Source organism: Xiphophorus maculatus, chromosome 20 (genome assembly GCF_002775205.1).
Source record: "Xiphophorus maculatus strain JP 163 A chromosome 20, X_maculatus-5.0-male, whole genome shotgun sequence".
Lineage (NCBI taxonomy): Eukaryota > Metazoa > Chordata > Actinopteri > Cyprinodontiformes > Poeciliidae > Xiphophorus > Xiphophorus maculatus.
In genome coordinates, this window is record NC_036462.1 from 2278471 (window position 1) to 2293038 (window position 14568).

Consider the following 14568-nt stretch of genomic DNA (forward strand, 5'->3'; position numbering starts at 1 on the left):
TACCTGTTCATGTTTAGTAGTTATGTCATTTTATGCTTGTTCATGTTTAGTAGTTATGTCATTTTATACCTGTTCATGTTTAGTAGTTTGCCATTTTATACCTGTTCATGTTTAGTAGTTATGTCATTTTATGCTTGTTCATGTTTAGTATTTATGTCATTTTATGCTTGTTCATGTTTAGTAGTTATGTCATTTTATACCTGTTCATGTTTAGTAGTTTGCCATTTTATACCTGTTCATGTTTAGTAGTTATGTCATTTTATGCTTGTTCATGTTTAGTATTTATGTCATTTTATGCTTGTTCATGTTTAGTAGTTATGTCATTTTATACTTGTTCATGTTTAGTAGTTATGTCATTTTATGCTTGTTCATGTTTAGTAGTTACGTCATTTTATACCTGTTCATGTTTAGTAGTTATGTCATTTTATGCTTGTTCATGTTTAGTAGTTATGTCATTTTATACTTGTTCATGTTTAGTAGTTGTGCCATTTTATACCTGTTTATGTTTGGTAGTTATGTCATTTTATGCTTGTTCATGTTTAGTAGTTGTGCCATTTTATACCTGTTCATGTTTAGTAGTTATGTCATTTTATGCTTGTTCATGTTTAGTAGTTACGTCATTTTATACCTGTTCATGTTTAGTAGTTATGTCATTTTATGCTTGTTCATGTTTAGTAGTTATGTCATTTTATACTTGTTCATGTTTAGTAGTTGTGCCATTTTATACCTGTTTATGTTTAGTAGTTATGTCATTTTATGCTTGTTCATGTTTAGTAGTTGTGCCATTTTATACCTGTTCATGTTTAGTAGTTTGCCATTTTATACCTGTTCATGTTTAGTAGTTGTGCCATTTTATACCTGTTCATGTTTAGTAGTTATGTCATTTTATACTTGTTCATGTTTAGTAGTTGTGCCATTTTATACCTGTTCATGTTTAGTAGTTATGTCATTTTATGCTTGTTCATGTTTAGTAGTTGTGCCATTTTATACCTGTTCATGTTTAGTAGTTATGTCATTTTATGCTTGTTCATGTTTAGTAGCTGTGCCATTTTATACCTGTTCATGTTTAGTAGTTGTAGTAGTTGTGCCATTTTATACCTGTTCATGTTTAGTAGTTATGTCATTTTATGCTTGTTCATGTTTAGTAGCTGTGCCATTTTATACCTGTTCATGTTTAGTAGTTATGTCATTTTATGCTTGTTCATGTTTAGTAGCTGTGCCATTTTATACCTGTTCATGTTTAGTAGTTGTGCCATTTTATACTTGTTCATGTTTAGTAGTTGTGCCATTTTATACCTGTTCATGTTTAGTAGTTATGTCATTTTATGCTTGTTCATGTTAAGTAGTTGTGCCATTTTATACTTGTTCATGTTTAGTAGTTGTGCCATTTTATACCTGTTCATGTTTAGTAGTTATGTCATTTTATGCTTGTTCATGTTTAATAGTTGTGCCATTTTATACTTGTCCATGTTTAGTAGTTGTGCCATTTTATACTTGTACATGTTTAGTAGTTGTGTCATTTTATACCTGTTCATGTTTAGTAGTTGTGCCATTTTATACTTGTACATGTTTAGTAGTTGTGTCATTTTATACCTGTTCATGTTTAGTAGTTGTGCCATTTTATACTTGTACATGTTTAGTAGTTGTGTCATTTTATACCTGTTCATGTTTAGTAGTTGTGCCATTTTATACTTGTCCATGTTTAGTAGTTGTGCCATTTTATACTTGTACATGTTTAGTAGTTGTGTAATTTTATACCTGTTCATGTTTAGTAGTTGTGCCATTTTATACTTGTACATGTTTAGTAGTTGTGTCATTTTAAACTTGTTCATGTTTAGTAGTTATGTCATTTTAAACTTGTTCATGTTTAGTAGTTATGACATTTTATACTTGTTCATGTTTAGTAGTTAGGTAATTTTATATCTGCTCATATTTAGTATTTGTGTCGCTTTATACTTGTTCATGTTTAGTAGTTGTGTCATTTTAAACTTGTTCATGTTTAGTAGTTATGTCATTTTATACTTGTTCATGTTTAGTAGTTGTGTCATTTTATACTTGTTCATGTTTAGTAGTTAGGTAATTTTATATCTGCTCATATTTAGTATTTTTGTCATTTTATACTTGTTCATGTTTAGTAGTTATGTCGCTTTATACTTGCTCATGTTTAGTAGTTGTCATTTTGGATTTTAAGTTCCTTGCCCACATGCAGGTGCGCACAGAAGAACAGACTTTACGGTTAAGAGGGTTTGTTTTAATGAGATGAAACGACGGTTCGAGAATTGAGACTGTAGGACGTCAGGAGGAAACGAGAGTCCAGGTAGGTTCGGGGGTCCCGGGCCGCAGCGGAACAGAACGGATCGGAGGTGCCAACCAGCGAGACGCGCCTGACCGGTGTAGTTCCAGGCTTGACTCCGGGAAACGGGATCAAGATCTGAGAGGTAACGGAGAGAAAATGGACAAAATGACTGGACAATACTTAACATGCACTATGCGAGATCTTAGGGCTGAGTCTGACCAACAAGTGGTAACCATGGAGCGATGACTGGTGGTTCCACCGCTTCTTAAGAAGCCTGGCGCTGGTTACCGGAATCCGATGCAGGTGCGTCAGGCTGTCAAACTCCTCCGCGTAGCTCGTCTCTGGAAAGGACCCTCACTCCAACCTGAATCTTGACAGTAGTTATGTCATTTTATACTTGTTCATGTTTAGTATTTAGGTCTTTTTATATCTGTTCATGTTTAGTAGTTATGCTATTTTATACATGTTCATGTTTAGTATGTGTAACCATGTGTAACTGGTTGCTCGACTTCCTGACCAGTGGACCTCCACATGTCCGGCTGGACAACCCCTTCTCATCCACCATCATCATAAACACCGGAGTGCCACAAGGCTGTGTGATGAGTCCCTTCCTCTACTCCCTTTTCACCTACGACTGCAGACCTGTCCACGGCTCTAACGCCATCATCAAGTCCGCAGACGACACCACGGTGATCGGCCTCATCAGAGATAATGACGAGGCCGCTTACAGGGAGGAGGTAGACCGTCTGCCTGAGTGGTGTGACAAAAACAACCTGCAGCTGAACACCGAGAAGACCAAGGAGCTTATCGTGGACTTCAGGAGGAACGCTGACCCACATCCACCCATCCACATTAAGGGGACAGTGGTGGAGCGTGTGGACACCTTTAAGTTCCTGGGAGTCCACATCTCCGAGGACCTGACTTGGACGACCAGCTGCTCCAAACTCATTAAGAAGGCGCATCAGCGCCTCTTCTTCATGAGGACCCTGAGGAAGAACCACCTGTCCTCAGAGATCCTCACGAACTTCTACCGCTGCACCATTGAGAGCATCCTCACCAACTGTATTACAACTTGGTACGGGAACTGCTCTGTCTCCGACCGGCAGGCGCTGCAGAGGGTGGTGACAACTGCCCAGTATATCGCCAGGGCACCGCTCCCTGCCATCAAAGTAGAATTTCTTCAGAACCCCTCACGGCCCCCGTCTAGAACCGGCCCTGGCCTACAGGTCTGGATCTGGTGCATTTTTGCTTAGCATGTTTTTTCTTCATTGATAGGAAGTCAGATTATCCAAACTGGTAAACCACATTAATACAATATTAGTGAAGAAATACATTAAATGACCACTGAACAAATTATTCATAAAATATATCAAAATTTTTGAAAGTACACAGAAAGTAATATAATGTAGGAAATAGTTATATATTTACTGTTAATTTATTAGTATGATTTGTTCTTTAAATGGCCACTTATTTTGGCTAATGCTATTATTTATTAAATATCATCCAAACTCAACGTCCTAAGCAAAGAATCAAACCACAATAGTCAACTAAAATCACAATAAGAAACTGAATCAATAATAACTAAATATTTTGTACCATATCAGCGTCAGGAGATGATTGAGGATGAAGAGACGCTGATTTCTGGTTCTTTAGGTTTTAGCACAGTGGTTCGCAAACTTTTTTCAGTGATGTACTCCCTTAAAAATATATTTTTAGTCAAGTACCCCCTGACACGGGCAAAACATTTTTGGAATAAAAAAGAGGTACAGAGATCGTGGACGTAAATCCCATTAAAACATACTTTTCCATGTACGTTCTGTACTTCGTCGGCTCTGGTTTTGCCTTATTTTTCACTTTATCTGTACTTTCAGCAGCATTGCTGCTACGCTTTAGCTACGTCTCCATAGTTACAGTGTAATCATGATAACGACAGGTCGTTGACGAGTGCCCTGGGTCAAACTAACTTGGTGGGGGGGTCAGTTTTATTTTAAAGGATATTGAAACTAAATACTGAATATAAAATTCAGTGCATGAACACACTTATATTTTATCAAACTTTTTACAAAATAATTTTTCCCAAGACTTATTATGAGGAGCCTACTGATTTTTTTAAGATATTTTGAAAAGCTTCACGTACCCCCTGCAGTACCTCCACGTACCCCCAGGGGTACGCGTACCCCCATTTGAGAACCACTGTTCTAGCGGGTCTGCAGTTCCTCTAATGATCCATTCTGTCTGATATATGGACTGCGCCACGACGGACACATTTTTTTTGTCTTTCGATGTCCACAGTATCCATCCTCTCTGAAGTTGTTCAGTTTATAATTCGCGTCTTTTCACTCACGTCTGTTTTTTTAAAGCGTTTTTGCTTCTAAGGACATGGAATCGGGTCGAGGACGTTTAAATAGACGCGGGTTGATAGCAGCTCACTGCGGCTGCGTAGTGTCCGTCTCTAGGCAACCGGGACGTTCAGCGTCTGTCCGTAGCGTTCAGGGGGTCCTTTAGCTAGACAATGTAGCTGACCTTAATATTTCCTGTGTTTTATTGTGGTCATTATTGTTAAACTTAGTGTTGATGTGTGTATGATAGGCGTGTCTATCGGACAGTTATGTATCAGTTTAAAATGGGACGCACATTTAACGGCCAAATATGGGACGATTCCGTGTTTTACGGGTGGCAATCCTATTCAGGGGAGCTGAGATACTAAAGCACCACTAAAACTGGGCTAGAATCCCCACTGCATGGCGATGTAGTCTTTTTTTAAAAATATTCGTGCCTGGTATTTGTGAAGCTGAAGAATAGAATCTGAAGCATTTGTGAAGGTGTGAGTAGTTTTGTGAGAGACAAAGAAATATACACGTTTTTCTTCATACTCATGTACATGGATGGGTTGAGCACCATCTGATATGGATCAATTGGGATTAAACTGTAAATGTAAGAGTGGTCTCACGTGTGACTCAGATAATATAATTCAATTACCAAACCAAAAAAAAGAAGGAAGACCACCTGCAGTGAAAACTTTCCCCTTTCTTGTATTTGCATTTCTGTAAGTATTTTTTGGACAAAGGTTTCTTAACATTAGTGTGAGATTTTCTCCTCACAAAAATTGTTGGAATTCTGGTGAAATTACAAGAAAAATTTTGAAACAAGCAAAATAGGAGAATTGTGCAAGTTTTAAAACCAATGCCTTTTCTTAGGAACGTCTGGATCAAGGTTTTTTCCAGGATGGAGATATGAGTAATTTAAAATTCAATTATTTAGAGTTGTAACACATTTACTGCATTTTAAACAGCAGCCATCTACCTTCCTCCTGCGAGCCATTCTCTCTGTGGTCCTGTACTGAGAGGAATCAATAAACTGTAACACGCTTAGAATCATCCAAAAATATAAAGCATGTTTCTTCTAAAGCTGTTTTTTCCTTTTTGTGTCCCACAAGCAGAACAAAGGCAAAAACTGCCATGATTTTGCTGACAAATGCAAATTTAAATTCAATATTTTTGAAAAGTATTGGAAATGGGTAATTTTAACTAGATATACGTTAATTTTAAAAATGAACTCACAAAAATTGCTCAGTAAGGAAGCTTTGATATTCTTGCGATGTGTATTTCTGCTTTGCAACTTCCTTTTCCCCACATTTTCTCTCTTTTTTTTCATTTAAATCTAGTGGACCAAACTACTGTTAGCGTGCTTCTGAAAAATATCCTCAGACCTTCGGTTGAGCTGAAACTTTACCAAACATCATCAAAACATAAAGAAATGTTAGAATAGTGAAATCATTGTTTTTATTCAACTTTTCTTTTTTGGCTTTGAGTTACCAGTTTAATCCTCTTGACATATTTGCCTTTTTTTTGTTTTACCTCTTTTCTGTTAAATTCTAGACTGTGCTTAGTTTGTTAAAGGAATACAAAGCAGACTAGAGGTGTACAAAGGTTGGGCCTCAAACCCCGAGCTTTACTTCACTTCCCTTATGAAGTCAAAACAAAAGTGATATTTTTGAGCAAATTATGACACAGTTGGATCTTTTCACTGTATTATAGGGTGACATATTGGTAAAATGTTGAATACGTCATTAACTTTGGGTTCTTCTCTCTCTGTTTAGCTTGACTCTTTAAACCAGCTGTCACTAAAACAGCTACCTCAAATCCAGCTTTTCTAGTGTTTGACCATTTGAAATCTCAAGGCTTTTATTTTGAAGCCTTGAGCCTTCTAAAAATCAGTGAGGTTTGCATTTATGCAAACCTAATGCGTTCATGCATGTCTTGCATGAATGCATGAGTTTCTTGATTAAACTCTGCTAATCAAGAAGCAGAGTGAAACCAGCTGGGCCCTTAACCTGCCCTCAGCAGCAACCTGGAATGGGGGGAAATCCTACATGCAGCCACGCATGCATGTAACAGTCTGTCAATTTCTGTTGAAAGCACAGCCTGTAAATAATAAATCATCACACATATATTAAATATCAGTGCTGGTATGGTGGATAAGGAGTATTTGGCACCCAAATTAAAATCTACCAAAGACCCTAAAAAGCTTTGGGCTGCCTCTGGCTTAACAGTAATTATTTTATTTTTTTTCTGTATGTTTTATGATCATTTAAATACAAAATGTACCGTTAAAAAAGGGCAAATTTTCCTTCCTTCTAGGCATACATATATTAAAACAAACATAGCGACCCATAAAACAGGAAGTTGTAATCCTGTACATTTCTGCAGAGGTTTTCAGAACCATTTGTCGGCTGGTAGCGGGTCATCCCCTCCTCCTGATGACCCGCTCTCACCGCAGCTGCTTCAATTAACCAGCAGCTAAAATCCACCAGCAGCTGCACTGAACCCGTTTCCTGCCTCAATGGACGCAATGGAGAAAGCTGTTGTCTTCAAAGGTAAGGTCCATGTTTCTGAAAGCGGCCTCATTTCCATCTGATTAGCCCAAAGGTTTTAATCCAAACGATTCTCTCTTTCTAGACGTCAAAAGCTACGAGTACTCTCCGTCGGAGTTGGACAGGGCCTTTTTCGGGGAGCAGAGTTTTCTGTCCGCTTCGTCTCTGGACCAACTGTCCACGTCGAAGCCTTTTAACGCCGCCGGAGCGGACGGGTTTGACGGCAGGTCGTCCATCCTGGCGTCCCTCGGCCTGTCGTCGGATGCCATTTCTCCTTCCGTGGTGTTTCCACCTTGCGGTTTCAACATGAAGGAGGCAGACTGCTGTCACCTCTCCATCCCTCTGCAGGAGAAGTTCTCCACACCCCGCGTGCTTCCCAAAGAGCCCCGGAACTCCGCCTGTTTCGACCAGTCCCACGCGTTTCTCTCGGCCTCCTTGGATGTCTCCGTGATCAAGTCGGAAAGCAACAGCCCCAGGTTCTTCATAGAGTCCGGCACTCAGGAGCAAACGTGGAGCCCCAAGCCCCAGCTGCCTGAAGTTTGCCCTGATCAGGGAGCCAACAGAGACGCTAGCTGACTGTGGAGGAAACGTTGGTGGAAAGAAAACCAGACTTTGACGACTTAAGATGACTCTCAATCAGGGTCAAACTACAGAAAAGTCATTTTTATAAAGTGTAGTCTAATAAAGTAAACATTTATTTGTTTCCATTAAATAAAATGCAGTGTGAAATAACATTTGTTTACAGTTTTGGTCTCCATGTGGTTTTTATATTGAAACCATGCGGGTCTTGACATGATTGTGGTTCCGATCAGAGTGGAGTGAATCGGGTCTCTGGGTCGAAGTCATGTTCCTGTAAAAAGTAAAGCGTTTGTTTTAGTAAAAGCTGCCACAGCAGTCACCATGAATCATCATGGTATTAAAAGGCATTTGTCAGGGAAAGCAATGTTTGCAGGGCACCAGCCCCAAGAATCACCATTTAGCTTCTCACCTGGTTAAGTTTCTTGAATTCTACCACCTGGAAGAAAATGTGTTCCAGGATGTGCTTTGCGTCCCTGTGCTCTTTATCCAGCTTCGGTGTCACACCCAGAATTTCACCACATTTGCGTACATAAAACTCAAGGTCGTCATCTGTGCCTTTAAAAAAAAAAGCATAACATGTTTAATGGTTGGGTGAAACGATTTAAATATTTTTCACTCTTGAAAAGCTTTACTTTGCAAAATCTGCATCATATCCAGTCCATCATTGCATGTTAGGTGTTTACAAGTAGGTCACCAAAATGAGCTTTAAGCTAAAAGTTTCCCTTTTATCATAAAAACGTGGTCTGTTGGGCAGATAAATTTGCACATGGGCAAAAAACTGGACATGCAGGAGGGACTGTCTCTCAGCTGGCCAGGGAATGCCTTGGGATTCCCCCAGAGGAGCTGGGGTAAGTCTGGGCCTCCCTGCTGAAGCTGCTACCCCCGAGACCCGACCCCAGATAAAGCGGAAGAAAATGGATGGATGGAGAAAACTGCAGCGTGATTAAGGAGATCATGCAATTTAACTACAATTAATGCAGATTAGGCAATCACTGAAGAAATGGTTGAAAAGACTGATACCTACTGGCTCTATGTAGCATTAAACTAACTGGAACTTAATGCATGAAAGTTAAGTTTACACATATTTAGAATGTGCCATGCATTTGCATTGAACCACCCTGATGTGTTTTTGGTTTGTCTCTAGCAGCTCTGAACACATCCAGATGGAACATTTTTTCCTCTCTTATTCTATAAATTAAAAGGTCAAGTCAGCATGGGGAGTGTTACCATGTTCAGATCCTGCTGCAGAAGCAGAGTTTCCCTCTATTTGAGACCATCCACCTTCTCTGGATGATCCTGCCACCACAACGTGTTACTGCTCATTCAGGGTAATATGTTTTCACCACAGACGCTAGTAAAAAGCTTAATTTCAGTCTGACCAGAACACCACCTTCCAAGTGTTGTCCTCCGTAGTGCGAATAAATTCACACCTTTAGATACTCTTTTACAAATCAATACATCAACAAAATTTGACTTTTTGACTAAAAAAACTAAGATGGCAAACTACAAATTCAACAACTTATGGTTTTCAACAACTTTGTAATTTAAGTTTTCCTGATTTGTACTTTCCTTTCCAATTTAGGGACAGTTATGTCTTGATAGGTTTGTAGTTGTACTAGGGGGAAAAAATCCCCTAAAAACATTGAAGTTATTGAAATTAATGCCACAAAATGTGACATGATATTAGAGGGTATTTATTTTTGCAAAGCCCTGTCTGACGTAGTGGTAATGGACTTAATTTGCAAGCTACCAATTCAATAGAAAGTTAACCATATATTGGGGATTCTAATCTCCTTACATTTATTGGTAAGTTGGGCAAGTCGCACTTTCTCAGAGGAGAACGTTTCATCAAGATCAAACAGGTCCAGCATGGGAGGAGGCAGCTCACTTAACGCAGGGGGAAAGACCTTCAAGGACAAAATAACATCCATCAGTGTTACAATCTGCTTCCTGCTCAGTGAATGCTGAGTCCACAGACTCACAGCAGGCTGAAGCTGAGGCAGCGGCGTCTCAAACTGTGGAGTGATGAGCTGAAGTGGCTCGTGTTTCACATTGAGCTGTTTAAAAGAACTGCAAACACATTGATTTAGCTATGAGAGACAAAAAAAAACAGGCGTGTGTCGAACGTTCGCTCCATGTACCTTATGACTTCTGGTAAACTGTTGGGTGACAAATTGAACAAAGACATATCAAAGAGGGAGGTGAAGTCTCGCGGGTTCTCGTCTCCCTCCTGTAAACACACTCGCAGCTGTTCCGACAAGCGGCCCGTGTCTGGCAGCATTGTGTAGTCTGCAATCTAGGCGACACAACGACAGGAAGTGAGCCAACGGCGATCGCTGGTGGTGATCTTTTAGTACGGTCCAGTCTGCAAACCTCGGGATCCTCTGCATCGATCTGATTCAGCTGAATGTTTTCTGACATGAGCCACTGAAGCACGACGTCCTGCGATGAAATGAGGTAAACAGTTTTATTTCTGTTTTTGCATGTTGTTCAAAATGTTCTAAAAAAATAACCCTTACAAAAAAATCCCATGTTTCCACATGTGATCACATGTGATTTTCATGGGATTTGTTTGTAAGGGAAGTTAAAAAAAAAAAAAACTAATTTCAGAGGTATGCGGTTGCTGAAATTATGTAGCTGATGAGGTTTAAAAGCCCATAAAGCTACTTTTAGTGTTTTCTCCACTGATACTTTCATGAGACCATAGATAAATATAAATTAACAAGAAAATACGGTTAAACATAAGCAGTTAAAAATCATGCTTTTTATGTAACTGGTGTCCCGGAGAATTTTGTTTCCTTCTAGGTTTCTTTTTTTAAGAGCAAAGTTTGTATTTTGGGGCTCTGATTGCTGTTATATACCAGAAAATAGGCTGCAATTATTTTATTATTATTTTTATTGTAGTATCAATAAATACCAACAAATTTTGTGGTACGGTTGGAAAACACACCTCTTTAAAACATTAGATCTTCACCCATTTGTTATCAATCATTGTACAAAAAGATCTTCAAACATTTGGACTCACCATTATTTTACTGTTGTCTTCCCTGTCTGAGTACTGATCACAGAACATGTGGCAGGAAGCCAAAACAGCCAGTTTGCCAGACTCCTGTGTGAGACAAAAAAAACTAATTACACTAACTATATTTACAGGTGGTCATTATCATGAAGTTTGGGGGTAAAATATGTAGAACGAATGAAATCCACAGGCCTTTCCGTGGTAGAAGGCCAGGACGGGCCTGTTGAGCGGGAAGCAGACAGAGCCGGTTGACAGAACAGCCACAGCAGGTTTCATCACGCTCAGTGTGGCTCCAAAAGGATACACAAATGTCAGAGCCCTGCAGAAACCCACACAGGTCAACTCAACTTCAGACCACAGCAACCATACCAACCAAAGCAGCCGGCGTTGGAAAGCAGAGTTGCTTACTGTGCGTTGTTTCCAACAGCTTCATCCTCAATCCCCCCGGTTACAACTTTGCCGGCAGCTCGACTGATTTCTCTTTAAAAAAAAAAAATAAAAGAAAGAAAGGAGAATGATGAAATCTCCGCAAATTAAAGAGCGCATTTCCATAACGAAGACCAGAAGGTGACAGCTGACCTGTTCAACACGCCGTTAGAGACCAGGGCCTCCTTGGGGTGAAAGTATTTGTAGTACACATTCCGAACTACAGCGTCTGTTGCAGTGAAAGGAGAGAGAGAAAGATCGGTGCCGACTCAAAACGGGGGAATCTGGGCTCTGCGTCAGACTGCTGTACGCACCGCTGTTGACCATTATTCCAAACTCCTCCAGGAGGAAATTGATGTTTGTGTCATATTTCATTTCTCCTCCCTCTCCAAGCATGACCAGCATGTTTCCTCCTCCGTCCAGGTAGTGCTTCAGCACCTCCAGCTGTGGAAAAGAAATATGGGATAAGTTTGCACAAAACGATCTTCATTCTTCCTGAAGCCTTTGTGTAACATTCCGCTGCTGTGAAATGCCTTAATGCATATCACCTCTGATGCTGTGAACTTCTCCCTTGGGCCGGCAGTTATCCACAGCTTCACACCCTTCAGCTTCTCTGTAGACAGTTCTTCCTTTATACTGCGAGGGATGAAGATGAGCTACTCAGTAAGGAGGATAAAATCTGAAGTCATGACTAGATTTCTTACATGTAGTTTTAACTTCTTAAATTGGCTTGTATGTAGCCAGTATGGAGAGTAAAGAGTGACAAAATTAAATACATAAATATACCATAAAATATATGCATCATAAAATTAAAAACATCCTTAAATAATTGACCACTGAATAATTAAATATATTAGGACACTGTGAAATATACCTTTTTAAATAAAATAATTAGCCTAGTTTTGTTTTTTTTAGAACTTACATTTTTATTATTTTTACAGAGCAATAATACAGCCATACATCAATGGTACATAACACAAGTGTTGACAATATGAAGTTTTCCATAAAATAAATATCTTGGCATGATATCTTACAACCTCAGCATCACATTTGTAGACTCCTCACCATAAAACATTAAAATAAGGATACATTTTGGGCAGGATAGCTAAACACCATATGCCAAGAGACAAACGTGTTAGGTTTATTTATATCAACAGAGCTTCTGCTGCCCCCTGCTGGCTAAAAGTGGTTTTTTGAAGTCTTAATGAGTAGGTTATCTGTTCCATTTTATACAATTCCCTTACTTTTTGAATCCATAAGTCATAGGAAGGTGGCTCCAACTGCATCCACCTGATTGTAATGCATTTCAGGGCTGCTGTAAAAAGGACATTTAAGATATACTTTGGCCCGTCCTTGCAAACCATCTGGTATAATACCAAGTAACGCAACTGTAACATCCTTTGGTATAACTTCCGGGAAGATTTGGTTTATAGCCCTGTATAATTAGCCTAGTTTTAATATTGTTTTATTTTATTTTTTAAATATTGTTCTAATGAGGTTACTGTATTTGAGTCAGTGTTTATTTTTTTTTTACTGTTTTCATGGTTATTGAGCCATTTTTAATAACGTTTCATTCATTGTGTGTTGATGCAAAGTTTCCCATTTGCCAAGAAAACTGACTCCCCTCACTGTAACCAAATCTACCTAATGGTGTAAATAAAATGTATTTACCGATTGTCATTTGAAGGAAAACTTTTGTCTTAAAATATATGTGATTATTTCACTGTGTATTTCTTTCTTTCATGGCTCTTGTGGCAGCACTATTGTCATGTAATAATTTATACTGTCAAACCCAGAGTGCAGTGTGTACACCATCTCAATAAATTAAAATGCCACTGAAATGTTCACCATATTTAGATGCACTTACCAACCTCCCTACACATGAATGGATTTTGTTTCTCAATCCTCTCAGGGCTGCAGGTATTCGTGTTGCTTGTGCATAATTTTCTACCACTATCTTTACTTAGCAATGACCTTTGCAGCTTACTCTCATTGTGGAGGATGTCAGTGATAGTCTGCTGGACAATTAAGTCATTTTTCCAATGACTGTGTAGGAAAAAACATGGATTGGGTACTGGGGTTCCTCTTACCTCTGGATCTTCCACTGCGCTCTGAGTCTCTTCTGCATGTACTTGTAGCCATTGTTGATGCCAAACAGCTCTCTTTTGGAAGCATTAAAGATTATGAAGTTCTGTTGTTCTTTCTCCATCATTATTAATGTGAAAATATAAGACTTCGGCTTCTGTTTGCTTCCATATACCTGAAAAACGATTTAAACTGAATATTAAACAAAGTCTCGTGCCTTCAGTACAGTACTACGTAGCCTAGAAAGCTAGCGGTAATGTTAGCACGGTTGCTTCACTGCACTTCATACAGCGTCGCCAGCATTGTTTCATACACATCACAGAAACCGTTTCTAAGACTTACCTTATTTTAAAGATACATGTTTGCAGTCCGCAGCTGTAAGGACAAAACTCAGAAACTGAGAAGCTAACGTTAGCTGCTGTCAGTATCTAGCGCTAACGGGGTTGAATCACATTAGTGTGATCAGTTTTCCGGATATGTGATTAAAATAGAGTTCAGAAAGGAGATAAAAAGTACTTGCTTCCTTTCAATAGAATATTATTTTTGGTATAGAATGTCATTTAGCGTTAACTAAATATCTTAAAGCTCTCCTTGAAGTGATGCATCATGGGAAAAATTGGTAACTAAGGGCGCGTACTACATAGCAACCGAGTGGCGTAGCTACGTGTCAAAACAATAGCTGCCTCTAAGGTTTTTTTAAATTCCTTTTGTGAAATTGGCTTGTAAAATTGTAGGTACCGTATTTTATATTTACATATTTAATTAAATTACAAGCAGGGATAGAGGAGGGAAAGATGACCGAGTCATCATACTTTTTTAATTTCATCCCCCTTTGGGATCAATAGTATTTATGAATCTGAATTACTCCCAGAGTGATATTGAAACGTTTCTCTTACCTTTCCATAAAAATCTCCAAAACACTTTCAACACAACTTTTGAGGATTCTGCGACTAAGGGTTGCACAGTGGCACTGAAAATGGGCCCCAGGTTTAAAATTATTTTCATGTATTTTGCATATGTGGGTTATTTCCTGGTACAGTGGCTTCCTCACACAGTACAAACATGGCAGTTTTAATTTTATGATTTTTTTTTTTTTAATTCTTCCTTGCACCAATTCCATGTGAAGAGATATAGAAAAAGTCTCTGACATGCTAATTGTTTTTTATGCATCCCTTTGCATTTGAATAAAACAAAAATGGCACCTACTGTGTTCTGGGTTCTTCACCATCACCCTGTTCATTTAGCTGCTTCAACCAATGTTCCTCAAGTTTTAAAAGGATTAACATTTTA

The 14568-nt window shown here is 38.9% G+C and overlaps 1 protein-coding gene across 1 annotated transcript; it reads right to left on the reverse strand.

Moving 5' to 3' along the window:
- Positions 1-7826: 7826 nt before the first annotated feature.
- ift52 (intraflagellar transport 52) lies at positions 7827-13887 on the reverse strand. Its single transcript, XM_005807806.3, has 14 exons — positions 13621-13887; positions 13284-13453; positions 11742-11829; positions 11508-11637; positions 11347-11422; positions 11176-11247; positions 10960-11086; positions 10774-10857; positions 10122-10190; positions 9890-10044; positions 9731-9818; positions 9547-9655; positions 8158-8303; positions 7827-8019 (listed from the first exon to the last, which is right to left on the reverse strand). The coding sequence occupies exons 2-14, from the start codon at positions 13403-13405 to the stop codon at positions 7978-7980; spliced, it is 1308 nt and encodes a 435-aa protein (XP_005807863.1). The 5' UTR covers positions 13406-13453; positions 13621-13887; the 3' UTR covers positions 7827-7977.
- Between the last annotated feature and the right edge of the window lie 681 nt (positions 13888-14568).